Source organism: Notothenia rossii (assembly GCF_949606895.1).
Source record: "Notothenia rossii genome assembly, chromosome: 10".
Lineage (NCBI taxonomy): Eukaryota > Metazoa > Chordata > Actinopteri > Perciformes > Nototheniidae > Notothenia > Notothenia rossii.
In genome coordinates, this window is record NC_136908.1 from 4,267,321 (window position 1) to 4,293,158 (window position 25,838).

Below are 25,838 nucleotides of genomic sequence, written 5' to 3' on the forward strand. Positions count from 1 at the left end.
GTCTGTGCTGTAGTGTAGGTAGAGACCATCAAATAACCTCCTTATACTTTGTCTCACTGTGCAAACATCCAAAGGAAAATTAGAACCTTCCTGGGGACCAAATGTGGCCTTAACAAGAGCTCCTGGTGGTCCACGTACCATACTTTGGAAACCGCTACGATATAGAAATCAAGGTACTCAATTACAGTAAAAAAAAAAAAAGGCACCAGTTCACGTGGTATGGTGGAGTAGAGTAAATAGTGTACAGTATATTTATGGTGTATTCCACAATAACCCAGCTTATGGTTTCCAAAAAAAGATGTTCTCATATAATTTTCCAAGTGGAACAAGCCTTGAAATGGAGAGACAAACAAATCACAGCCCAACAGGAGTTATGCCAATCAAAGCACATTTGACAAAGTGGTACGCTGTGTACGAAAACATCTGTGGGTTTCAGTTATCTCATGTTTCCTTACTTTCTGTGTGGTTTACAGTTAACGCCATAATAAGCATAATTAACATACTCAATGTGGATTATCTGTTGTGTCTCGACAGTGGGAAGTGATGCTGGCAGCTCTGATCAGAAACATACAAATGTATTGTGTATATATAGGCTGTCATATACTTGCTCTTTTGACTGCTTTATCTACCAAAAGAGCAACACTAACTTATCGTTAGTGAAGACCGTTCATTTCAACTGCTGGTTTGACTCATATCAACTTACTTTAGGTCCCAGCTGTATTCCTAGATATCTGGCTTTCTAGATTTGGTTTTCCGTTGTCTCTATAGGCGGAGATCTTCCTGACCGACATAGCGATGCCGCGTGAAACAGCAACCAAACAAAAGAGAAACATTGCATTACGTCATGAACCAAGACGTGCCTTTGCAAAGGAAATGTTTGCGGAAAGCATAATAAAAAGGTGATCAATATAGCTGGTAGCCCCGCTATTTGAAAGTTCCGGGTTTCTGCAGAAGGTCCTGCGTGGTGCTCCTCGCATTTCTCTCTGACCAATCAGAGGGCTGCAGTGTTTTAACTCCACCTCTATTCATCCAGGGTAAAGAAACACACCTGTTCGGAGGTTCGAGTCCGACCTGTGGCTCTCTCCTGCATGTCAGCCCCCACGACCCCCTTTCACCTATAGAGAGGCGAAGTCCCTCCTTTTTCCGGGGGACCTCCATGGGACCTTATTTTGTAAAAATTATGTATTGAAGTCAACGGCGAGAAAAGAGTTATCTTTCGATCCCGTTTGAATTGTTCCACGAATTACACATATGATGTTTGTCAATTTAAAAGATCATTTTGAAAGTCCAAAAAATAAAAATGTGTCGTAAAATGTGAAGTAACACATTTTTTTGTGTGAAACCGCTCAATGAACTACATCTCCCATCTCGCACCACACACCCAGACGGCCGTCACGTTGGCACATTTCACTTCTTTCTTTCAGAATGAGGCGAAAAGTATTAAAAGAGGTGAAAATCACTTCAAGTGTGGGCATGTTGAGAGCTGTACATACACACAAGGGGAGTTAGTCGGTTCAAGAGCCAGCATGCGGGACCGGGACTCTGGGATTTGTAGTCTTTCTAGTTGCGTATTTTTCATAGTCTTATATTTCAACAGTTTTACGACAAACTGTGACTTTTTTGACATGCAAATTATTTTTTAAATTGACAAACATCATATGTGTAACTCGTGGCACAATTCAAACGGGATCGAAAGATAATCTTTCTCTCCCCATTGACTTCAATACATACTTTTTACGAAATAAGGTCCCATGGAGGTCCACCGGAGCTGTAGTCTATCCTCTATAAGGACATCTCTCAGACTTTTGCAAAAACATAATCGCAATGTACTTTGTTATTATACACTGTAATATATTCCTTTATACTTAGAAGTACCAGATTCCAGAGGGAAATCTGACTTTTTCCTTCTTTTAAAACCTCCAAAAATAAGTTTTGAATGATGTCTAACAAAGCTAAACGTTGATGGAACAATAAGTTACAGACATTTCATTATATTGCCAACTCTTTAGTTTCCTTCAGTGATTGGCATAGATGATCAAGTACTCCACATGAGTCTGTTTGGAGTTTGAATCAAATGTGTGCATGTTTTTTTTACCATCTGCTCTGGTTTCCTCGCGATAAAAAGAAATAGGTAAGATGAATGACGTGACTTTCAATTGTCCGTAGGAGTGGATGTGACTGTTTTAGTTTTCAGGGGTAAGATCCATCCCCATCATGGATTGAAGTCTTGTGGATGTAATTCTAATTTCTCATAGAATAAATCCTCTTTTATGGTGAAATAAGAATTGCATTGGTCTTGCCTTCGGGGACGTTAAGTAACCCATGACAGCTGATATGTTTTATAGCCGGAAAATAGCTTTTTTCTGAAGAAACCTAGACTACAACTTGGTAAAAAAAATAAAAGAAACGGGTACGAATTTGGTAATTTACTACAAAAACCCATATCGGTTGACACAGATTATCAGGTGTCACTGTGCCGCCAAAGGTGTTAAGAATCAAACTCTCAAAACACACACTCTTTCTCGCTCTGACATCTCAGTTTCCATGAGGTTCAACAGTGCATCTGTTTTCTCCCTCAGTGTGATGGATGTGGGTGGGAGACGCAGACAGGAATTCAGAGCCCCCAAAAGACACTCTTATAACAACATCCGACCTTTCTGGTAAAACGCTATCCAAGAGCTCTGAGAAACCTTAAACACAGCAGCTTGGAATTTATTAAATAACAACATCAAATGGCAGAGTAACGTGGGTTGACGACTCTCTACCGACAAACGTTTCATTAAAAGCCGCATTTAAAGGAACATGTTTTGTTTGCAGATCTCCCTCCCAGAGAGAATGGTTTACCGACTGGGATATACATTTACTAATCATAGATATTAATGTACAACATACAGAATGTTGTCTTAGCTTAGCATGAACACTGGATACAGGGTGAAAACAGCTGGTTTGATACACTTTATTTTCGGTTTAACTGGATATTTGTGTTTAACCCTCCTTTCATCAATCATAACTTTTTTTGTTTTACATTCGATTGCATTAAGGCTTTATGATATCCTTCACAGTAGACATTTGAACATATGCAATTGCTGATCACCACTTTCAATGAATTTTGGATGATTTAGTCAACTTTGTGACACCCATGGTGTTCCCGGACCGCCATAAAGAAAAGGAATTAGTAACCATCCGGATCAGATAAAACACGCACACACATACTCTAGATGTGTTCCCCCCCCCCTCATGTGCCCATCCCCCCATGTGAATCACACCTGGCACACACAAATACACACAGAACAGTTTGATACATTTCCCGCTCTTATGTGCCCATCCCCCCACATGGATCACACCTGGCACACGCAATACATGTTCAGTGTCTGTTCTTTGTATATTTACTGCAGTGTTTCATGTATACCAGTAGTCTGATATAATATGTACAGTTTGAAAGGGTGTTAAATGAAATGTGGTGATGATTAATGGTTTTTGTGTTAATGTAATAGCAGTTAAAACAGGACCGGTCAAATTTGACCGCGAACACCAAAGTAAGGGGGGGGGGGAACGAAGACAATAGGAGGGTTAAATAAATGTGTTTTTCTCCTAAAAATGGGAAAAGGCCTATTTCATATGTGATGTTTGGACCAATTTTGACAAAAAAATGGTGTAAGTGGATATTCAGGGTGATCAATAACACAATTCAAATGTTAACTAGTTGTTTTTTATATCATATGGCAATGGAGAAGTCAATGGCTGCCCCAGACCATAGACACAAAGATCTAAAACACAGCAGCTTGGTTTGCAAAATGATAAACTAAGATGTGAAACGTCAAAATGTGAGTGATTTAAATTCGGCAAGCATTTTATTTTTGCAAGTATATTGAGTTTTAAAACAAGACTGAAAATGTACTTGCCAAGTCATGAATAAAACCAATTTGGTTAAAAAAAAATAGAGGAACTTGTGAGGGAAAACTTTCTTTGCATATAAAAAGTTGATATTCCTGTGTAGGAAATGTATGAAATGTCATGCAAGCCGTTGTGGTTGATAAGTATTGCCAGCACTGCGTGTCCACGTTATAAAAGCAATACTTTGCACATACCTGGAACCTCCTCAAGACCATAACTGGAGCTGTTGGGCTTGAACCGATCAGCTTGAACCTTCATGTTTGGACACAGGACATCTGAGGAGAGAAGGCAGTAGTTCAGTTAGACATGCTGTAAATCAGGAGGATCTTTTGGGAGCACAGGGTATACAAAGACAACTGTTCAAACCCTTGTAATGCTAACCTTGTGTCTTCTTATTGGACATCTAATTGTGTTTTTGCTTTATGACACGGAGCAGTCATTCTGAAACTGTTTGTGGGGTCAAACGATAAAAGTTGTTTTATGTTTTAGGAAACTGTACTGAAATTGAAACGCACACTCTGGACTGACATGTGATTTGAGGAGCGATGGTGCAGACACACTTCATCTCTTCTGTCTGATGTTTATAGAGTGGAGTGGAGTGTGTGGCTCTACAAAGCAAGAGGCACCTCCATAAGCCCAAGGAGCAGTAACAGTTTTATATTTCTACACACACATATTTCAGTCCCGGTGAAGACAGGGCGAAGGGCAACACCATGTTTTTATTGGCAGGAGGGGTATTTTCTATTTGTGTCAAGATGCCAGCTTAACTGCTAAAGACTGTATAGTTTATTAGCCATAAACATTGAGGCAGTTCAACTAAATCACCACTGTGGCCAGGACTGAGATTCCTCAACTATACCTTATGGAGTGCCATGCAATTTGATACATACAGTCATACTTATCTTGTGGTAATTAAAAAAAAAACTGACTCATGTCAATTTCTACCTCCTCCAATTCAAGTACCTGCAAAACTAAGGAAACACATCTGCCTCTCCACAGTTAACATGGTCATTGTGAGCGGGTAAGCATTCTGATTTTAGCATTTAGTTTATTGCAGTGCTGTGTCTTACATGCTAGCATTAGAACCGTATAGTCAATGATTTGTATTATTGTATGAACGATAAACCAAAGGACAACCGTGTGGTCTGAAAAGTAAGGGCAATGTGAAAGTGCTTTATTAAACCAGCATTCTCTCTAACATCCAGTGTAAAGAAGTCTATGAGAAAAGGACCCTACTTTTCAGTTGATTTATTTTTATAACATAATTTGCTTTGAGTTTATAGTCTCAATCCCTACAGTAGTTTCAGGTGTTCTTTGATACAGCATGATGTGGCAACAAAGGCATCGCTAACACTGAATTGCAACATGGTTGTTGTCGACTGTTTACTCTTTATTGTAACTTCCATTTAAGGTAGAATTGCGGATGCACCTTGCTGACCAGCTACGTGGCAAAGTGCCGTACTCAAGGCTTCAAAACGGTATACCACAAACCAAGGCTTGTCTTCAAATTGGCTACTACCACTTTTACAGTCTATGCAATAAACAAAGTTTCTTCTCACAACCATTGCATTTAGTTGGTGTTAAAAAGCCTGGGCACCTGGGTAAATTAAACCTTACATGTCTGCTTGTGGGAAGACATGTTCGTCATTCGGGTGCCTTTACAGCAGCATTACGGCCCGTCTACACTACAGGCATGAAAGAATCTTGAAGCTGGGCGTGTCTGAAGCTTGGCGATTTTTTGCGAGCAACCAATCACATGAATCTCCCGCCCCCGACATACAAAGCAATAGCAATGTTAAAACGAAGTAAACTGGATATAAACTCTCCAAACAGGCGAAAAAACTATCAGTTTCACCCACTGTCTCTGCCACCTCCCTCCATGGCTAGTTCCTCCGGTTTGTATCCCGGTAAATAGTTCCGGTCGTAAAGAACCGGGTGATTTGCTACCGTAATATCTCGTTTGGAATATGAGGAAATTAACTGGCTCTCCCAGCTTGCACGCGGTTTGATTGGCTGCGCTTGCACTGGCGGGATTTGCATAAACGGGATTTAATTGGCTGAAATGCTCGTGATGCTAGCAAAGCCATGCCATGCTCCCCACAGTGCAGTTCGACGAAGATTAAAAATCTTCTACGTCACCCCATTCAAGTGAATGGGCGAAGCGTTGAAAGCATTTTTTGATGCCTGTAGTGTAGACGTACCGTTACGGCCCGTCTACACTACAGGCATGAAAGAATCTTGAAGCTGGGCGTGTCTGAAGCTTGGCAATTTTTTGCGAGCAACCAATCACATGAATCTCCCGCCCCCGACATACAAAGCAATAGCAATGTTAAAACGAAGTAAACTGGATATAAACTCTCCAAACAGGCGAAAAAACTATCAGTTTCACCCACTGTCTCTGCCACCTCCCTCCATGGCTAGTTCCTCCGGTTTGTATCCCGGTAAATAGTTCCGGTCGTAAAGAACCGGGTGATTTGCTACCGTAATATCTCGTTTGGAATATGAGGAAATTAACTGGCTCTCCCAGCTTGCACGCGGTTTGATTGGCTGCGCTTGCACTGGCGGGATTTGCATAAACGGGATTTAATTGGCTGAAATGCTCGTGATGCTAGCAAAGCCATGCCATGCTCCCCACAGTGCAGTTCGACGAAGATTAAAAATCTTCTACGTCACCCCATTCAAGTGAATGGGCGAAGCGTTGAAAGCATTTTTTGATGCCTGTAGTGTAGACGTACCGTTACGGCCCATCTACACTACAGGCATGAAAAAATCTTGAAGCTGGGCGTGTCTGAAGCTTGGCAATTTTTTGCGAGCAACCAATCACATGAATCTCCCGCCCCCGACATACAAAGCAATAGCAATGTTAAAACGAAGTAAACTGGATATAAACTCTCCAAACAGGCGAAAAAACTATCAGTTTCACCCACTGTCTCTGCCACCTCCCTCCATGCCTGGTTCCTCCGGTTTGTATCCCGGTAAATAGTTCCGGTCGTAAAGAACCGGGTGATTTGCTACCGTAATATCTCGTTTGGAATATGAGGAAATGAACTGCGGTCTGGCTCTCCCAGCTTGCACGCGGTTGGATTGGCTGAGCTTGCACTGGCGGGATTTGCATAAACGGAATTTGATTGGCTGATGCCAAGCATCGAGCCTCAAAAGTTGAACATTGTTCAACTTTTGATGCCGATAGATGCTCGTGATGCTTGCAAAGCCATGCCATGCTCCCCACAATGCAGTTCGGCGAAGATTAAAAATCTTCTACGTCACCCCATTCAAGTGAATGGGCGAAGCGTTGAAAGCATTTTTTGATGCCTGTAGTGTAGACGTACCGTTAGGTAAAGCTTTTATGTGAGAATGCATTAAAGCTAAAATAAATATCATGGCTGCAGCAGAGATTAATGTCCCATCTCCATTAGCTAATTGGAGTATTTGCACAAATCAAATCTTAGAAGCATCAAGACAAATCTCATCAGTGTTTGAAAATAACTTTGATCTGCTCCCCTGCATTCATTGTCATTCAAGGGACAAGGCGAATTTGAATAAATCCCCCTCTCCCGTCCCACATGGGAAGATGCATTTTCATATTGTTGATTGTGTACGACAGCAAATCAGCATCCTGTCATCGGCGTGTAATCAATCTGTTCAGAGGAGCTTCTCATTAAACCCAATATCAGCCCAACAATTTGTCTGCGTCTGGACTGTCAGCCCTAAATATCATCTGTGGCTTAAAATATCCCATTGAGACACTCCGACTTCCCTAATAGATCAAGTATCTGTCAAACATCGACTATCACCTGCAATTTCCTTAAATCATAGCTATAAAAACCTTCATGTTGGAGTGGCTTTTAACCTTTGCGTTGTTCTTAATGAGGACAGCACTGTGGACATTTCTTTTCTCCCATGCAAAGCCCAGACCTCGCCTAATTGGAAAATCCAAGCAGTTCATTTAACTGTCACCGCTTGCATACTTGTTAATGATTGGACGGAAGGTGCTATCTCCATTTCACATGATTTATTTCTAGCTGTACAGTTTGTCCTTGTTTGTGTCTGTCTTCTTTTTTAAATTTGTTTTTCAGTGATAATTGAAGATCTAAGAAAAGACACTTTATGCTTATAAAGCCAGAGAGTCTACCAAAAATGACCCTTCTGGTTCTGTGAATGAATGGAAGTGCGTCATTCTTTTTTTAAAGACGGTGTTGTCACACGAGCCTGGCACTTAGCATGCTAGATAGCCGAGCTACTCCCTGCACTCGTGGCCCTGGAGCTATAATTTAGGGATCGGGCTGTGAGTTAAAATGGAAGCAATGCTAAACCTGCCTTTGGAAATGAATATCTCACACAGGTTGGTAGTTCCTGCAGAAGCTTTGAGCATTTCACACGTCACAATCCCCCCTTTTTTTAATGCAGTAAAGGTGTCATCAATATTTTATTCCTACTATTACCCGCGTTAACTGTCATCATTATGACTGCTGAATTTTTTAAACACACTGCGGGCGTTAGACATGAGCTTGGAGAATTGAGTTTTCTGTCACTGGGGTAATGTCCAGTCGAGTTTGGGATCCAATGGATTGATAGTTATGCTGCATTATTATGGGTAAGAAATGGAAAAAGAAAAACAGTTGCCTTTTGTAAATACACCATATGGTTAAAATAACAAAAATAAAAATGAATATTTTGTATATCTAACTCAATTAAATACTGTAGTAACATTTTATTTTTTATTTACTAATTTATAGCAGGTTTAGAAAATAACATATTTGTTCTCTAAGGCTTCAAGTGGGAGTTTTTTTAAATTATTTGTATTTATTTTATTTTCATATCAATCAATGTTGTTTCTAATCATTCACATATGCATTTGGTACACAAAAAAGAGTGTTTCTTTTAATGAAACTGGAATTTAAAGGTGACCTATCATGCAAAATGCACTTTTTGATGTCTTTTATACATAAACATGTGTCCCCGGTGAGTAATAAAACCCTCTCTCTTTTCTTCCGTACCCAAATCTCTAAAAACGGGGTACAATGGAGCTGATCCAGATTTGCGTCCGATATGACATAATATCTGAAATGTGGACCCACGGCCCTATCAGAAACGTTGTTATCAGAAACAATGCTCGACTGTTTTGGACGTAATATGGTCGGTGTTTACATTAGCATCGCTAACACTCAGAGCTAACCTGTACTGGAGAGCATGTGTGTGAAGAAGCAGGAAATAAAAAGGAACTCACCTTGTGGTATAACCGGCAAGAGAGAAAGCCTTTGAGCTCCATACTGTTTCAGAGATAATCCTTGATAATCCATGATATGGCGTTTCATCACGGCAGTATTTAGTTTAGACAGTAGCTGCCGGGTCTAGCATGAGCTCAGCCCCCTCCTTTTTTTGTTATCAATATATTTTTTTTAAAGCTTTATACCCCAAATCAGCACTTTTGAAACAGGAAGTGAAATGGAGGGATATGAGGCATGGCTAGAATGGGTGATCTGTTTGGTATTTTGAGCAAAACACTTCATAGACATGTTTTTTATATATATCTGAGACCTAGGCTATTGCCTAAAAATAGCATGATAGGTGACCTTTAAAAAGGTGAGGTTGTGATAAACAGGACTCTGGTTGAGGTTGGATTAAGAGATTTAACACAGCGGAGATGGAAAATAATTAGTTCATTCATTTACTGGAAGATTTGTGTCTTCTTAGGACTATTTAAAGAGACACACATGCCAGGCCACACATGCTCTAATCAGTTCGGCACATAATAAGTAGCGTCCATTTTTATACCTAAAGATTAAAAGGTGAAAACTTTCAACATGGACACTGGAGAGGCTGCACTTGAAACATTAGAGCTATAATTTTCTGGGAGAAAATAGCTTGCATCGCTCAGTGAGCCAGTTGTTCTGACCACTGATATACTTAGAGACTCGGTCGTGGTGACTTTAGAGATTAGAGAAAGAAAAACACTGTGACTCTCTGTCTTGGTACATTTAGACTTTGCTGAGTTATACTGAACCCTAAACTTGCTTGCGAAGGCAGATTTTAAGACATTATTAGTTGACGGATTGAACATCTATGGAGTCAAGGAGCACAGTCAAAGGTCAGCGGCTTTCAAATGAATCTCCAGGGCGGCCTTGCACCAGAAAGATGATATGTCCTTAAAAAAGTTTATTTAGAATCTCAATCACTATTCTCTTCAGAGGAATCTTTACTTTACTTTAGGGCGACTGTGGCTGCGAGCGAGTGCGGTCGTCTTTCAACCAGAAGGTTGTGGGTTCGATCCCAGCCCATGCAGTCAACATGTCGATGTATCCTTGGGCAAGATACTTAACCCTGAGATGCTCCTGATGGCCAACGGTGTGTGAATATTAGGTCCTAGAGTAAGGTACAGTGCTATGGGTGGATCAGTGTGAATGAGTGAACGACAGGAAGTATCTAAAGTGCTCTGAGGGCTCTTAAAGCGCTATGTAAGTACAGTCCATTTAATTTTGCTTCGTCAAACTTGACAACTTTGAACAGTTGAGAGTTTGTCTTTGCTCATCCGTGCACTAAACCATGTAATCATTTCCCTTCATGGCATCCTTTTCTTTCCTGTCTGGCTAATTTTAGGCAGGAATGTAAGTGTTGGAGTGCAAAGCATCCATCTTCTTTATGTAAACACTCACACCAAAATACTTCTTCACTTCTTCTTCTTCTTACAGCTACAGCAAACAAAATAAAGCTGCATTTCGAAGCCGATTTGTGCTAATTATTTTGACTTTGTGAGCTACTTTCTAATCCTGTGTTGAAAGATGTTCTCAGCACACTGGTGGAAAACCATTGAGGTTAGCTTAAGACAGGCTTTCCAGTGCTAAACACCTCTGCAGCAGAGCAGCAGTCAAAGAGGCAGCTCCACCACAGAAATGTCTTGGTTGGAAAAGTGTCATCTGCGAACCAATTCTCACATCACGCCCCTCCCACGCTTCATATTCACTCAGCCATGATAGCACTGTGTACATGTGCTTTGTGGTTGGGGTGGGGTTTCGTGGTTAGGGTCTTTTCCCTCCAAATAGCGCCTAAAGGTTAAAATAAGAGTCTTATTTGATTAAGTGCACGTTCAGGGTGAGGCCTGCTCTGTAAAGTGAGGCTTCAAACAGAAGCCATGTGGAATGCATTGTGGGTGATGTGTTGGCCCTGAGCCAGTGTGTTGACTTACTCTCACACAGCCTCCTCCTCAGCCTGCCTCTGATCTTGTCGATGGCATTGAAGTCCGTCACATAGAAGACGTGGGCGTTCTTTGGCTCGGCCGCGATCTCCTCCAGCTCCACCTTCAACGCCTCTCCGATCCCCACGGCGAACATCCTGATGCCGGCTTTGGCAGCGGCTTTGGAGGGCTCCAAAACGTAATCCTGGCTCAGACCATCTGTGAGAAGGATGGCCACCCTCTGGATGCCTTTGGCTTTCGGTCTGGCTCCGTTTCGCTCCGTGAAGATGTTGTTGGTGGTGTAGCTGATAGCGTCCCCGGTCATTGTATTTCCCCCCCGGTAAACTATTTCGCTGGCAGCTCGCTTCACATCCTCCAGGGAACTGTGTTTGCTCAAAGTGAACTCAGTGGTGGGCGTGTCGCTGTAGCGAACCACGGCTACTCTGGTCTTGTCTGGTGCCACATCGAAAGAGTCGACAATGTTGGACACCCATTGTCGGATCTTCTCAAAGTTCTCTCTTCCAACACTGGACGAGGTATCAAGGATGAACGCTAAGTCATAGTGGACATTCTTACATCCTGCCAATAAAATACAAGAGGATTTAGTCAAAAAACAATAAATACAAGCTCGATACAATACAGTGTTTTCATATTGGCCACGATTGATTGTACCCTGCCCTGAGTTCAATTGTCCCATGAGGATTCGTACCTGAGTACACGAACACAATCATCTACATTTGACAGAGACATTTGTGTATGTAGTTGGTACAGAAGTATACCAGAGAACCCATGAATCTGACTTGAAACCAACTTTTTTGAGTGAACCCGGTCACAGATTGATGAACCATGCAAAGGTACAGAAAACAATGTTCACATTTTTCAAACAAACTAGACTTTGGGGTCAAGTGTACTTAGGTATTGCAATTGTTTGGCAATCATCACATGGTGAACACTAGCCTTAAAGCTTTTTTGCATACCGAATCGTGGAAAGGAGTGGCTGTAACGCAGAGAATAAAGTTTTTTTTTTTTAGCATCACAAGTTTAGTGATTTAGAGAAGCCAAACTATCACTTTGTCCATCCATGTGTGCAGGGAGCCAACACTGGCTATGTAGCTGGTACAGAAGTATACCATACCACTACTTGAAACCACCTTTTTGACTAAACCCTGTCACAGATCAATGCACAGTAAACAATGTTCACATTTTTCAAACAAACTAGACTTTGGGGTCAAGTGTACTTAGATCCGGGCCCTTGATAATGGTCTTACCTGCCCTCTGTGCTTCCACCGTCTCTCCGGAAAGATTCAAGGCGAGGATGACCAAGACCAGGGTGATTCTCCATCCCAGTCGTAATTCCATCTCGTCCTCGGTTTGTGTCTGTTTAGTTTAGCTTATTACCACCATCAAGCTGTCCAGTCTGCGGAAAAGGTCAGTGGAAACATCAACAATGCTATTCGAAGGCCTCACGCAGCAGCCACTAGTGAGCTACTTTGCAAATGTACAACAGACCTTCAAGACATTTCAGAATCAAAATCCTGTTTTCCAAGCTGTCCCTTGGCGAACAGGATTTTCGATTATTTCTTTCCAACTGCGCAACCAAAGTGGATGAAACACTTCCTGTTGTGCGGGGAGATTGCAGTGGAAGAAAAAAAGAAGAAGCAGGACTCTTACAAGAACTACTCTCACATCTCTACTACATATTGAGAAGGGGCTTGTGGAAGGTTGATTTCAGATTGCATTTTGCACTTCAAGAAATGTCTTGTATAAGGTACTCCAAAATAAAAAAGAACTCTCTATCTCATCCCACCTATTGTCCAGGTTTTCTTGTGTCCCCTGTGTGAATTTCTTTCTGGTATGTAGGCTGGCAGGAAATGTTCTCCATTCTCAGGACGGGATAATTAAACCCTTGGACTGAAATACACATCTCTCTAAGGCAGCAAGTGAATACTTCATCCAGAGAAAATTGGATTCACTGAAGATTGTTGGAACGTACAGCCATACAATTCTTTTCACCATATCCACCCACAAGACAGTAAAATAAGAAAGTTGGGAGTATGCTGATGTTGCACTGGAAAACTTCTCCATACTGATGTATTAAAGTTCCTTGCAGGTGTCTGTAGTTGTCATTTGGAGCTGCTAGAGTGACATTTATGCAGCTTTCTATCCATTAAGATGTTGCAAAGGACCGATAACTCAGCCTCTGTTGGATTCATTTACGAGGCCGTTGTGCCTGGGTGGCACTGACAGAAACCGTTTATACAAACACAAAATTATTCTTGCTCTTATTGTACACCGGTGGTTGTGATGCGAGCCTTTAGGGCTGATGTTTGACTGACCGTAGCCATAACAAGGACTCATTGTGACTGTTAGATGGTTTCATTGCGGGGGGGCACTGGGGGAGGAAGAGGAAAGTCTGAGATATGCATGACTTGGAAAGAAATAACACGAGTCCCTTGAGTTCTGAATAGTTCTTCTCCATACATCATCGCCTCTGCGCTTCCTGACATGTCCATTGAATTATGGTAAATAGGTGTTTTCTAAATGCTTTCAAACCAACTGGCTGCTGTACAGAATGTGCTTAATATAATGTATTTAAAGGAAACGTTGACATTTCAAAAAGCTTTTATTTGCTTTCTTGTCGAGAGTTAGGAGAGACAATTGGTACTACTTACGTTTCTGAGACAGTTAGCATATGTTAGCATAGCGAGTGGAACAGGGGCAAACTGTTATCCTAGCTCTGTCCATTTTAAAGCTTGTTAGTTTCATACGAAAAAAAGCTGAGGTGTAAAATTGAATTGAAAGGTTTTACAGGTGGGTAACTTACGTGCTTTATCTTGGCCAAAAGCGTTTCAATCAAGAGCGGACTGAGACACATGAAGCTATTCTGGCCTTGTGGCCGCGCCAGGTATTGCAACGTTGGCAATCATTACATGGCGCACACTGGGATTAAAGCTGCGTTGCATGTATACACAATCTTGGAAAGGAGTGGCTGTAAAACAGAGAATAACTATAAAAAAAATTAGTATCACAAGTTTAGTGATTTAGAGAAGCCAAACTACCATCCATGTGTGCAGGGAGCCAACACTGGAGGCTTTTACAATGAAAAAGCTCCAATATAGAGGCTTTTTTGTATGCACCCAGTGAGCAACTTTTAGAGAAATGAAAAAGGCTCCATGATTGAATACAGTATCCAGTTTGTCATGCTTAGTTGAGCAGATTGACTTAAATTGCGACCACGATTAGACCTTAAACATTTAACCTCCTGTAAAACCACAGATTTCATTTTTTACATACTTTTTTTTGTCTCCAAATGTAAACATACAAGAAACAAAGGGTTAATACATGAACCTCGGTTTGTTTTAGCAAGAGACCTTTTTTCACTGGACAGAGGCTTGCTGTTTAGCCTTGCATTAAGTATGTATGCTAAGCTAACATATTCCCTATCATGTCTATTTAAATCCCATTTCTTGTTTTTATAGTGTGTGCTTGTTTTTATAGTGTCTTGTTGTTGCTTGTTGGCACCTTGAGTTCATTGTCATTTCGTTGTACCTGTACAATGACAAATTAAAGATCTATCTATCTATCTAAGCTAACCCTCTCCTTGCTGAAGCTCTATGTAAATGGTGTCAATCTTCTCATCTAACTCTTGACAAAAATGCTCATGTTTGTATTTGTTTTTTAAGTTGATTTTAACCTTCGATAGGGGTTTAATCATTCAGAAGTTATGTGATTCAATTTGACTGTGCTTTATTGATATAAACTCACCTGTTTCAAAGGTCAGGTGAGTTCAGTTCTGGGGCTTAACATACAGTAGACCTAGTATGAAGGAGTGTATTATGTAATTAAAGTGATTGCATGTGTGTATAACTGAAATAGAAAGGGATTTAGGCGGAACATTATTCCAGGAAACGGACAATTTAAAAACAGCAACCTGTGTACTGTGGCTTGGCCTAGTCTGTGAAATAGAGAGTGCATTATTTACAGTGAAAAGTGCTTTGGCCTCCAGATACAAGTTTCCTTATCTGATTCTCCACTGGGTTATTTCTGCTACTTTGGTTCCACTGGTACTAATAATGAGCATAATAGGCATACTAGCTGAATCACTCTAATTGCCCCAATTAGTTCACATTTAACATCTCAGAGATTCAGCACAGAGAGACTTCAATGGAATAAAAACAGCCGTCCAATGAAAGCAGATGAACACGATTTGTATTCATGCTCCTAATCCTCTTTACCCAACTTTGCGCAAGTCGTACATATTCTAATTTGTCTCTCTTTCATCTCTGATCACATTTAAATGCACTGTACATCTCTCCCAGTGCTGCAATGAATCAATTATTGATATTATAAGCAGAAACAGTATCCGAGGTAAAGCTGAAGACAAGCTGCTTTGCTTCTGTCAACATTTGAACCTGACGCCAGATTCCTTACAAACGGTGAGTGTGTATCATCAGGCCCGTTTCCACTTCCTCTCTCTAAGGTGAAACCTGGGAATGCAATAGATATCTAAAGCAGAAGCTCCACATCTGTCATTCCCGAAATGTAAAAAACAGAAACAGCTTCTTTTTTTTTCACGTGCAACCAAAGGGAAAAAAGTCTGTTATCTGACGATCATCTGTGGGTTCAAAAAAAGTATGCCAACAAATCCAAAATGCTAAAAGATAACATGTATTTAAGGGTGGAAATCAGAGTTTATGATGCTAATTGTTTTCTTACCTGTCCTTTCACTTGTTAGTGAGCGTTCCTGAGGTGTTTTTCTCTCTCTCTGTCACACCCTGAATCAGCACCGGGTGAGCAGCATCATTATCTAAGTGATTATAATAATCCAAGATATCTCCCCCTGCACGCGTCAAAAAATCACAAATAGATTATCATTTAATCCAGGGAGACAATCCAGTGTACAGTGTTGTCAAAAAGTGAGGTGAGGTGAGCTTCAGCAACCTTGTGGGACAGAGTGGGAGGGAGCAGTATGTGTGTGTGGGGGGGGGGGGGGAGTGTAGGGTTTCACTGGGGGAGCAAGTGGCTTCTACTGTTCTTCACTGGGCTGTGCTCACACATAAAAAAAAGGCTGAGAGGCGCAGCCAATTATAGACGCAACTTTCTGGATATTTTGGGCCTTTTTTTTCCTTCCCTCTGCTTTAAAGCTGCGCCCATCAAAAGAAACAGGGATGGCTTATTGTCAACCCGCCCAAAGTGTCCGGTCTTTGCAGAGATGGCAAAAGTACACACATCCTTTACTCAAGTAGAAGTACAGATATTCGTGTTTAGAAATACTCTGGTGAAAGTAGAAGTACTGACTAAACTTCTTTACTCAAGTGAAAGTAAAGAGGCTTTGAAATGTACTTTAGTAAAAAGTACCCATAACTAGCAGCTGTTTTAAAGAGTACCTGACCTCCCTTTATATCAATAGAACAATAATGTCATTGTTAGCTAATGAATGTTTCCATGGTGACCAACGGCAACATGACAACGTTTTCATTGGTCCCTCTTCTTTAGAGAAGACCAGGAAATGATGGATACACGGATCGTGTTCAAATCAATAGGCACGCAATGACTCTAAATAATAATGATCACGCACCAAACACACATTCAGACTAAAGGAACCAGCCTGTTTGGAAAATGAGAGAAGTAGAAAGTACAGGTATTTGAGTTCAACATGTAAGAAGTAGAAAGTACAGGTATTTGTGTTCAAAATGTAAGAAGTAGAAAGTTCAGGTATTTGTGTTCAACATGTAAGAAGTAGAAAGTACAGGTATTTGGGTTCAACATGTAAGAAGTAGAAAGTACAGGTATTGGTGTTCAACATGTAAGAAGTAGAAAGTACAGGTATTTGTGTTCAACATGTAAGAAGTAGAAAGTACAGGTATTTGGGTTCAACATGTAAGAAGTAGAAAGTACAGGTATTTGGGTTCAACATGTAAGAAGTAGAAAGTACAGGTATTTGAGTTCAACATGTAAGAAGTAGAAAGTACAGGTATTTGTGTTCAACATGTAAGAAGTAGAAAGTACAGGTATTTGTGTTCAACATGTAAGAAGTAGAAAGTACAGGTATTTGGGTTCAACATGTAAGAAGTAGAAAGTACAGGTATTTGGGTTCAACATGTAAGAAGTAGAAAGTACAGGTATTTGAGTTCAACATGTAAGAAGTAGAAAGTACAGGTATTTGTGTTCAACATGTAAGAAGTAGAAAGTACAGGTATTTGGGTTCAACATGTAAGAAGTAGAAAGTACAGGTATTTGGGTTCAACATGTAAGAAGTAGAAAGTACAGGTATTGGTGTTCAACATGTAAGAAGTAGAAAGTACAGGTATTTGTGTTCAACATGTAAGAAGTAGAAAGTACAGGTATTTGTGTTCAACATGTAAGAAGTAGAAAGTACAGGTATTTGTGTTCAACATGTAAGAAGTAGAAAGTACAGGTATTTGAGTTCAACATGTAAGAAGTAGAAAGTTCAGGTATTTGTGTTCAACATGTAAGAAGTAGAAAGTACAGGTATTTGGGTTCAACATGTAAGAAGTACAAAGTACAGGTATTTGGGTTCAACATGTAAGAAGTCAAAGTAAAAGGTCATCAGAAAAATAAGTAGTGGAGTAAAGTACTGATACCAGAAAGATTTTCTTAAGTACAGTAACAAAGTATTTGTACTCCACTACTTCTCTCCTCTGGCCTTTGCCACAGCGGAGCCGCCCTGAGGATGGCGGTGGACTCAACCCGCCACACACTTATGGAGCAGGGCTGTATTTAAGTTTGGGGAAATGATTACAGAACAGCTTTGTGTTAAATGTCTGTCGCTGCGCAGTGAAGCCCTCTGATCTATTACTCATGTCATGCTGTTTTGACAAGTTTACAATCACGTCACACCGCAACATATTTCATATTTGTCAAACTTTTTCATATTTAACACGTTGTATATATTTTAGTTTTTTTGGTACTTGTAATTTCTGTCACTCTTAGTCATATTTACAGCCATAGGATATTTATAGTCATATTTGCTTCTTTTTTGCAATATCCCAAGTTCCTCAGAGATGAGATGATGACAGTTTTATTCTGTAAAATCCACTTTTGCTGATCTTTTTATTTATCTAGAACAAGCAAACACACACAAAAACTGTGTTAACAACAGCCGGATTAAATGTCCATATTCACTGATTCTTAATAGTACATTATTTAAAGTAAATTACAAGTGTACGTTATTTTGTACTTTACAAAATATGAATCAACAAATAAATAATGATGTATTCTATTATATTTGGATTAAGCTCCCGACAGCATATTGAAAAATACAAATATTTCCATTTTTAGCAGCTGAAATATGAGTGAAGCGTTTACATTAATGCATTTATCATTATAGCATAATTAAAGTTATTTTGGTACTTTAACATAAGATAGGATAAACCTTTGTTTTGAATGTCAACCGGAAACAAAGAGTGAAACACAGACAAGGTAAGAGTTAATAAACGGATCAAACATGTTGCAGTATAATTCAAAATAACAGCAACATGATAAAGTAAGTAGCTGAATGTACAAATGGGAATGAAGATTATAATGCATGTAAATAAATAAAAAGTTTGCTCAAATTTGCTCAGACTCTTGAGAAACTTATTTACACTGTGGTACTTTAACTTCAGTATAGTCATTTTAAAACATATTCCAGCTCTGCTTATTCTTCTTTTACAGCAAAGTCTGTGTTGTTGGCCTAACTGTAGATCTACATGTGTCGTGATATGATATCCACATTCAGAGGATGGCTATAAATCTTATTTTAGACGTAAACTGATGTGCATGGTCCTCTGGCAGGAGAGGAAGCAGTGAAACACACCAGTTCTCTGTCTCTGTGTTTCTCCTCTAAAGTCCGCTGCATCACAAGTCTCATTTTGGCAGCTCTTGGTTGAACCTTCATCTTTTAAAGTGCTCCTACAGCTGCCACCACATGCTTCTGCCGGATTAGAAACCACATGCAAAATCTGCCGTATTGGTGGAGCTGTTGAGGAACCAAAAAAAGCTGGAAAACATAGCGTCAATATTTGAAAGTCACGGACAACAAACAAGTTAACTGTTACATCCTACAGGCCTATTTCCAGAGCCTTTGAAGCCAAGGAAAGTGAGCTATAGGCTATGTTTAGGCTCAGTGTGGAGTGGATGGGAAGTGGGCTGAGGATTCGGGGCAGATGCACATTATGGGATGGTGTCAGTCTAAGCAGCCGTCTGTCGCCTTGTGTGGGGGCTAAAGAGGTGACCAGCTTGTGGAGCGAGAGGCTGCGAGCACCATGACGTGTTGCAGAAAGCCACCTGTTGTCATCGGACTGACGGCCAGCTTTCAACCTCCCACGCTAGGAAGAGGCTCTCCAAAATATGTTTAAAAAAGACATGTTAGAGTCAGTGGTGAAGCAGACGATCCTTTATCACCCCTCGTTTTCTAAGGTGAAACTCAGGTTGAATTAAAGCGTTTTCTTTTACTACACTGGAAAAAAATCCGCTCCAAAAACAAGTAAACAAATAATGAAAACAAGGTGTTCTCGCTTGTATTACGTCAAACTCATCTGCCGATAGAAGTGAATATTTGCTTGGTAAGATTTCCTGAAATAGGATGGGATATTTATTTAAATCAGATCTTGTTATTAGCTGGGAAAACGTATTTTGAACTATATTTGACCAGAATCAGGAAATGTTGTGTTACGAAGTTAGACACAAATGCTCAAAAGTTGTCGGCTTTGTGATGTTAGTCGGTGATTTTCGAATAAAAATGTAAAATAAAACGTTTAATCTGAGATACAACTGAAAGTAAGGTGTTTTTAAGAGTCTTTGTCTAAAAACAAGACCCTATATCTCCCTACCTTCTTCCTTCTTAAGTTATCAGGTCTTATATCAAGTGTAAAGACATACTCTGACTAGAAATTAGACGAATATACTTGGCAAGATCTACAGTTTTTGTAGTGTATAGTACAGTATGATAACGTCATATGTGTGTAGTATAACCATAGACATTTGAACCAAAGACACGTCGGACTGACCGTCAATATCCTGTATGTGTATGATGTGAGTTTCGCCACTGCCAAGCTTGGTTTCAGTCGATTAAAACCAATGGAAGAAGTGGACATGAACCCAGATATGAAAGATTTACAACAGTAAATATTTTTCATGTATTAAGAAAGCAACAAATCTTCCGTACAGCTGACACGTCGGATGATCTGGCAACACAGAAAAGTTTAGGTTTAAGCTAACATCAAGCTAACGTCAAGCTAACATCAAGCTAACATCAAGCTAACATCAAGCTGACATCAAGCTAACATCAAGCTAACATCAAGCTAACATCAGGCTAACACGTTTGCGAACACCTTAACTGGCTTATATCCCGATCCTTATGCTAAACATTCAACACAGTCTCAAGGCATTTCGTGTTTTAGTCACAAAATTAATTTATTGATTCGTGTTCACCAACACGATTTCGCCATTTTTTTCGTGTCACACAGAACAATTTTAAAAGCAATGTAAATAATAACAAATTAGAAGGAAAAAAAGATTTTTAAAAATACAGAACTATTTTAGAAGCAATGTATTTCTATTGGTAGTATGTTTCGTGCCTGAACCAAATAATAACAAATTAGAAGGAAAAAAAGATGACAAGAAATACAGATGTCAGTATTCTGAGGCTCTGAGCCCCATTTGTTTTCCTCGCAGACGGCAAAAATACTCAAACATTATACAATTTAAAATAAAACGGATAGGGTTAGGTAAGATATCGAGTAAGAAAATGTTTTTTATGAACCACACAACTTCCGGTCTTCCAAGACCCGACCGGACGAAAATACGTGCTTTTAAAATCGTTCTGTGTGACACGGAAAAAAAATGCAAAGATCGTGTTGGTGAACACGAATCAATAGATTAAATTAATTGTGTGACTATAACACGAAATGCTGTGAGACCGGGTTGAAACATTAGCTGTGTGAAAATCTAATTGATCGCAAAATAAAGTATAAAATACAATAGTCCACAATCATTTAGGAGACAGGAAGTGTATACAATTTAATATCTTTGGCAATGTAGGATTGAGAACTGGGGGGGGGGGGGGAGTTTCAATCCAGCACACAGTAATCAATGCTGATGTTCTTTGAAAAGTTTTCTGCGATTGTGCCGTTTCATTATCTCGGATCCTCTGCAGTGATTTAACTCTCGCTGTGATGTGCCAAGAGTCTTGCTTTGTGCCGTGCTTACTAATTGAATCGGTGAATTCTCTGATCTGGGGAATAGCTTTTGGAAATGAAACAATCTATAACCGAGAGCGGCCTGGCAGACGCTTTCATTAAATGTTTTGTATTTATTAATGCATTTTCTATTTTGGGAACAGGAGGGAAAGTCAGACGGCCCATTAATGAACTTGAGATGTGCCTGGATCCCTGCCAGTGATTTGTTTCGCTGCTGTTCCCTTCAAAGATTTCATGACAAAATGATATATCGGCCATTTCATTTATTCAAACCGTGGAAGTAAAAAGGTTGTGCACAACAAAAGACACAAAACAATTGCAATCAGACTTGGTAATGACATTTTGTTTTGACATTTAAGGGCCTCAGTATTGTTTTTTACCTGTCGAGTAAATAACATGATTTACTTCAAATGTTAAATGAAGTAAAAAAAGAAATCAGCTGCCAAATATAAGCCTGTTTCTGTTGGTTCTTAACATGACACAATGAATCTGCATGACATCATTTAGCAATGTCTCGAGCTGCAAAGTAACATTTGGGGAAGTTCCAAAGGGGCTACATAGGTTTTGTTTCAGGGCTTTTTCGTTTTTAATCTACATTTAGAGGCGTTTGGCTTCACCCCAGCGAGATCGTGCTCATTGCTTCCACCTCCATCCGGCTGATCCAGAGTGCATCTTGGAGACTGCTGACTGCAATCCTCTTGATGGCTTTTCCTGACACGCTCCCTAGATGCAGCAGGAGTCTCTTTGATTCCTTTCCCAGCCGCATGCATCTGGATTCTGGAAGCCCTTTCCCCTTGCTGCATTCTGCCTTGGACACCTTGAGCCAGCTTGTCTTTATCTGCAGATAATCCCCCTGTTGACGTGTTTGAATTGCTCTGATCCTCTTCTAGGCATTGTGCTCTCCTCAGCCTCAGCCGCCTCCCCACCCCCTCTGGCTGGTTGGGGTTTTGGCTAGGCACCTCTGCAACACCGCAAGCTTTATCTCCTCGGTGGGAAAGCAAAGGGGGGGCCGGCTTGCTGCAGAGATTCGCGGGGGTTCCTCGACACACAACGTCCTCCAGATGTTTGTCTCCGTGCTGCTCTGCGGGGATGGAGTGTGTGAGCTGGGGTGTTTCAGTGGAAGTAGGAAGACACACTTTTTCCACTCCCTGTCTCCTGCAGGATTTCACCTTCCTCACGCGGGGCCCATTTACCGCCACATCCGTCTTAGAGGAAGCATGCTTGACTTCCTGTTGGGTGGACTTGAGTTTCTGCCTCTGAGCCTCTCTCACCTCCTCGGGCAGATCCAGAGGGGCGAGTTTCAGAGGCCGTCTGACTGGCTGATGCTCGGCCTCCCTCTCTGGGTCAGGTGTCGTGTGTGTTGTGTGTGTCGGGCCCTTGACGGCCGTAAACTGACCCCCTGTCTCCCTCCCATGTGTCGCTGACAGATGGAGGCCAGGTGTTTTTGAACTGCGGCCATTTTTAGCCGCCAGTCGGACGTTTTGACCATTCAGTTGCAACATGGTATTTTTAACCTGGAGGGTTAACATTTCTTCTCGCTGGGAAGCCCCCTGAACAAAAGAGACATCAGTTACTCATTTCAACATAATTGAACTGTTCGGGGGCTCTGTTTCTACCCTAGAAATGTTAGAAGCATATGTATAACAATGAAACAAATATAGTACTAATAGGAAGAATGCTTATTTCGGTACCACTTAGTGCAGGTTCAGAAAAATACCCTTACTGCTTTATTAGTTTTCCTTTTTTCTTTATATAATTGTTGGATTCAATATCGGCAGAGTATCTGGCCCATGTGCCATTTAATAACTACTGTTTAATTACAAATATATATATAATTGTAAATATTTGTCAGCAGTGGATTCCTATTTGTGACAATGGCAGATTTAATATCTTAATTCAAATTGGATGGATATTTTTCTCTATTTGTAAAAGAAACCTGTCTGCTGTTTTAATGAATGAATGACTAAATATAAATATCGTTACAATCTAACTACCTCAAACATTAACCCCAGGGATCTATAAAATATGTCTGATTCTGATCCTAAAAGAATCTGGGAGCAAAATAATTGCTCTTCAAAGAAACTGCTTAGAACTAAAGACATCATACAACCAGCGAACGAGGGGTTTAGAAAAAGATAATTCATCTTGAAAATTGTAAAAAAAATAATAGGAAACAATGTTCTCAAGGGAGCACACGTGGTTTAAACATTTGAGGGATGCTTTTGATGAATCAAGATCTCTAAAAAGGGAAAACAAGTTATGCTGGACGGACACAAGCCAGAGGAAAACCAGTCGCTCTTTTTGCCTATGATTGTTTTAAAAGCATTTGTAAATCCATTAGTTACAACTCATAACGCCATTATAAGGTCATCCTTGTTAGAAAGTGACACCATTACATGTTTGAGACATTGAGAGTTCTGCAAGCCGGCAAATTATTCATCCACTTTGCAATATTCAAATAAAAAAACAAAAATATTACATAATGTTAAACAGTTATAATTAACTATCAAGCATATTTGTTTGAAATGTTGCCGAATATGCTGTGTATGCTTAAAGCAGTCGATAAAGAAGTCACCTTCACTACATGTCACTCAAACTAACACCAGCTGTAACCATTACTACTGACTGACTCAATTTAAATGACTTTTCGTTGGTGAGGTGCATATACTCACAGGTTTGGCAAACATCTCCTGCTTGACTTGTTGTTCAATGTCTGTTTCAGAACAGAAGAACGGTCTTGGTGTTTGTTTGGTCCGTGCCACCTGAGCTGAAGGCAGTGACTGAAGTTGAAACGGGCTTTAGCTGCTATAATGTAATTAAGCAGATTAGGGTCACAGCGCAGCACAGTGATCTGTAATTATCTCCAGCTTAGTGACGGCCAGCGTGCAAAGCACACTCATGGAAAGGCCGCCTTTTTTCTTCCTCCTCTGCAGTGTAACTTTTTACTGACATCAAATAAATTGCAAATTGCTGATCAGAAGATAGTACATAAATACAATTGAGTTGACATTTCTGCATTTCACTCACCGCTAGATGGCGCCAGAGACCTCCTCTGCACCGACACTGTGGCTGAGTCATCATTATGTGCAGAAAGCATCCGGCTGCCATGGAGCCGGCGGATTCCAGCACTTCAGAGCCCCATGTTGAATCCTTTGAATTTATCTTTCATGAACGTGTTCACATTTTAGTATAAAGTAGATAGCATACATTATGTGAAGTCACTTATCACAGTGTGTGTATGCAAATAACATCTGAAGACATTAAAGCCTTCTAGCTAAATATGCATAAAATAGAATTCTATGCTATCTGAATACAATATTTCGGAACCTGGGGCTTTAATGAGGGATCACCAAAGAACATACAAGCTAAAAATACAGAATCAGTTGATAAACAAATTGGTGATGTGTTTTTCATTTTCAAAACAGTTACCAGATGAAAACATTAAGTTTGTCCAGGATCTTTTTTCAAAGTTACACAGATAAAAATGCATGTTTTGGCAGGTGATTTAATTGTTATGTTTGTGGTTGTAATACACAGTTTGGCCACAACACGCTGTAGCGAAGCACTACCCGATGTTCTAAAAAGGATTTAAGAACTTGTGTTTTCTTCCAGTTACAGTATGTTGCCAATTCTCCATGCGCTAGACCACAATACATATTCATTTTTATGATGAGAGCACATTTTAGCCAAAAGAGAGAAATGACCAAAGCATTTAAAAAAATTGCCAAATCTTTTTTTCACTTCTTTTCACAGAAACGAAAGTAATTATGAGAAATAATCCCGGAAAAACTTGTTTGGTACTTCCGTGCAATCATGTATGTCATCTGAAAATTGATAACTTGGATTTGTTTTCCCCTCAGGGCTTCCATATTAAAAAGGTCAGCTTGTGCCTATTGTGCCAAATGTAACATTTGTGATATTGGGCTATATAAATAAACATTGATTGATTGATTGATTGATTGATTGATTGATTGATTGATTGATTGATTGATTGATTGATTGATTGATTGATTGATTGATTGATTGATTGTTGTGAAATCAAACCAACGGGTGGAGCAGGAAGTGAAATATATCACTTTTTATAACCTTTTTCATGCTGAATGCATTTTTAGAGAACCAATTTAGAGTATAGTCTGTAACTTAAATATCGTCATACAGGCTGGATAAGGCCATGATGTGGTGTGTTTCCTGCAGATCTTAATCACTTCCAGACAGCAGCTTATTTTCAACATCTAGCTCCATTGCTCCTACGTCAGCCTCATTTATTATATTTAGAGGCAGACTGTCGCAGAGTCTTCCTGCGATGGATGAGACTGGTATTAGCAGGCAGTTGTTCCTCCTACAGTACGTTCATTTCTCATCAGGCAGACAGACTCAATCAGCGTTGAAAATCCCCCATTTTCCGTTGTCTGCTTCTCCCTTCCCCAGAAAAACAGCATGTCAGCACCTGCTTATTGCAAAGCTTCATCATATCATTGGTGTTGTGGAGATGGTCCCGCTGCAGAACATCTTGGCTACGCTTACATGATCATTTAAGATGCAAAATTACAGGTTTGATGGCCTTTACGCCC

General features: G+C 40.2%; 1 protein-coding gene across 1 annotated transcript in view; it reads right to left on the reverse strand.

The window, feature by feature from the left end:
- The window catches only part of col22a1 (collagen, type XXII, alpha 1), a 44,879-nt gene extending 28,917 nt beyond the window's left edge, over positions 1 to 15,962 (reverse strand). Inside the window, exons 1-4 of the mRNA XM_079654636.1 lie at positions 15,782 to 15,962; positions 12,334 to 12,482; positions 11,078 to 11,644; positions 4,089 to 4,169 (exon numbers count right to left, since the gene is read on the reverse strand). Coding sequence (XP_079510762.1) covers positions 4,089 to 4,169; positions 11,078 to 11,644; positions 12,334 to 12,424 — 739 coding nt within the window. The 5' untranslated portion in view covers positions 12,425 to 12,482; positions 15,782 to 15,962. The remainder of the gene's footprint in view (positions 1 to 4,088; positions 4,170 to 11,077; positions 11,645 to 12,333; positions 12,483 to 15,781) is intronic.
- Between the last annotated feature and the right edge of the window lie 9,876 nt (positions 15,963 to 25,838).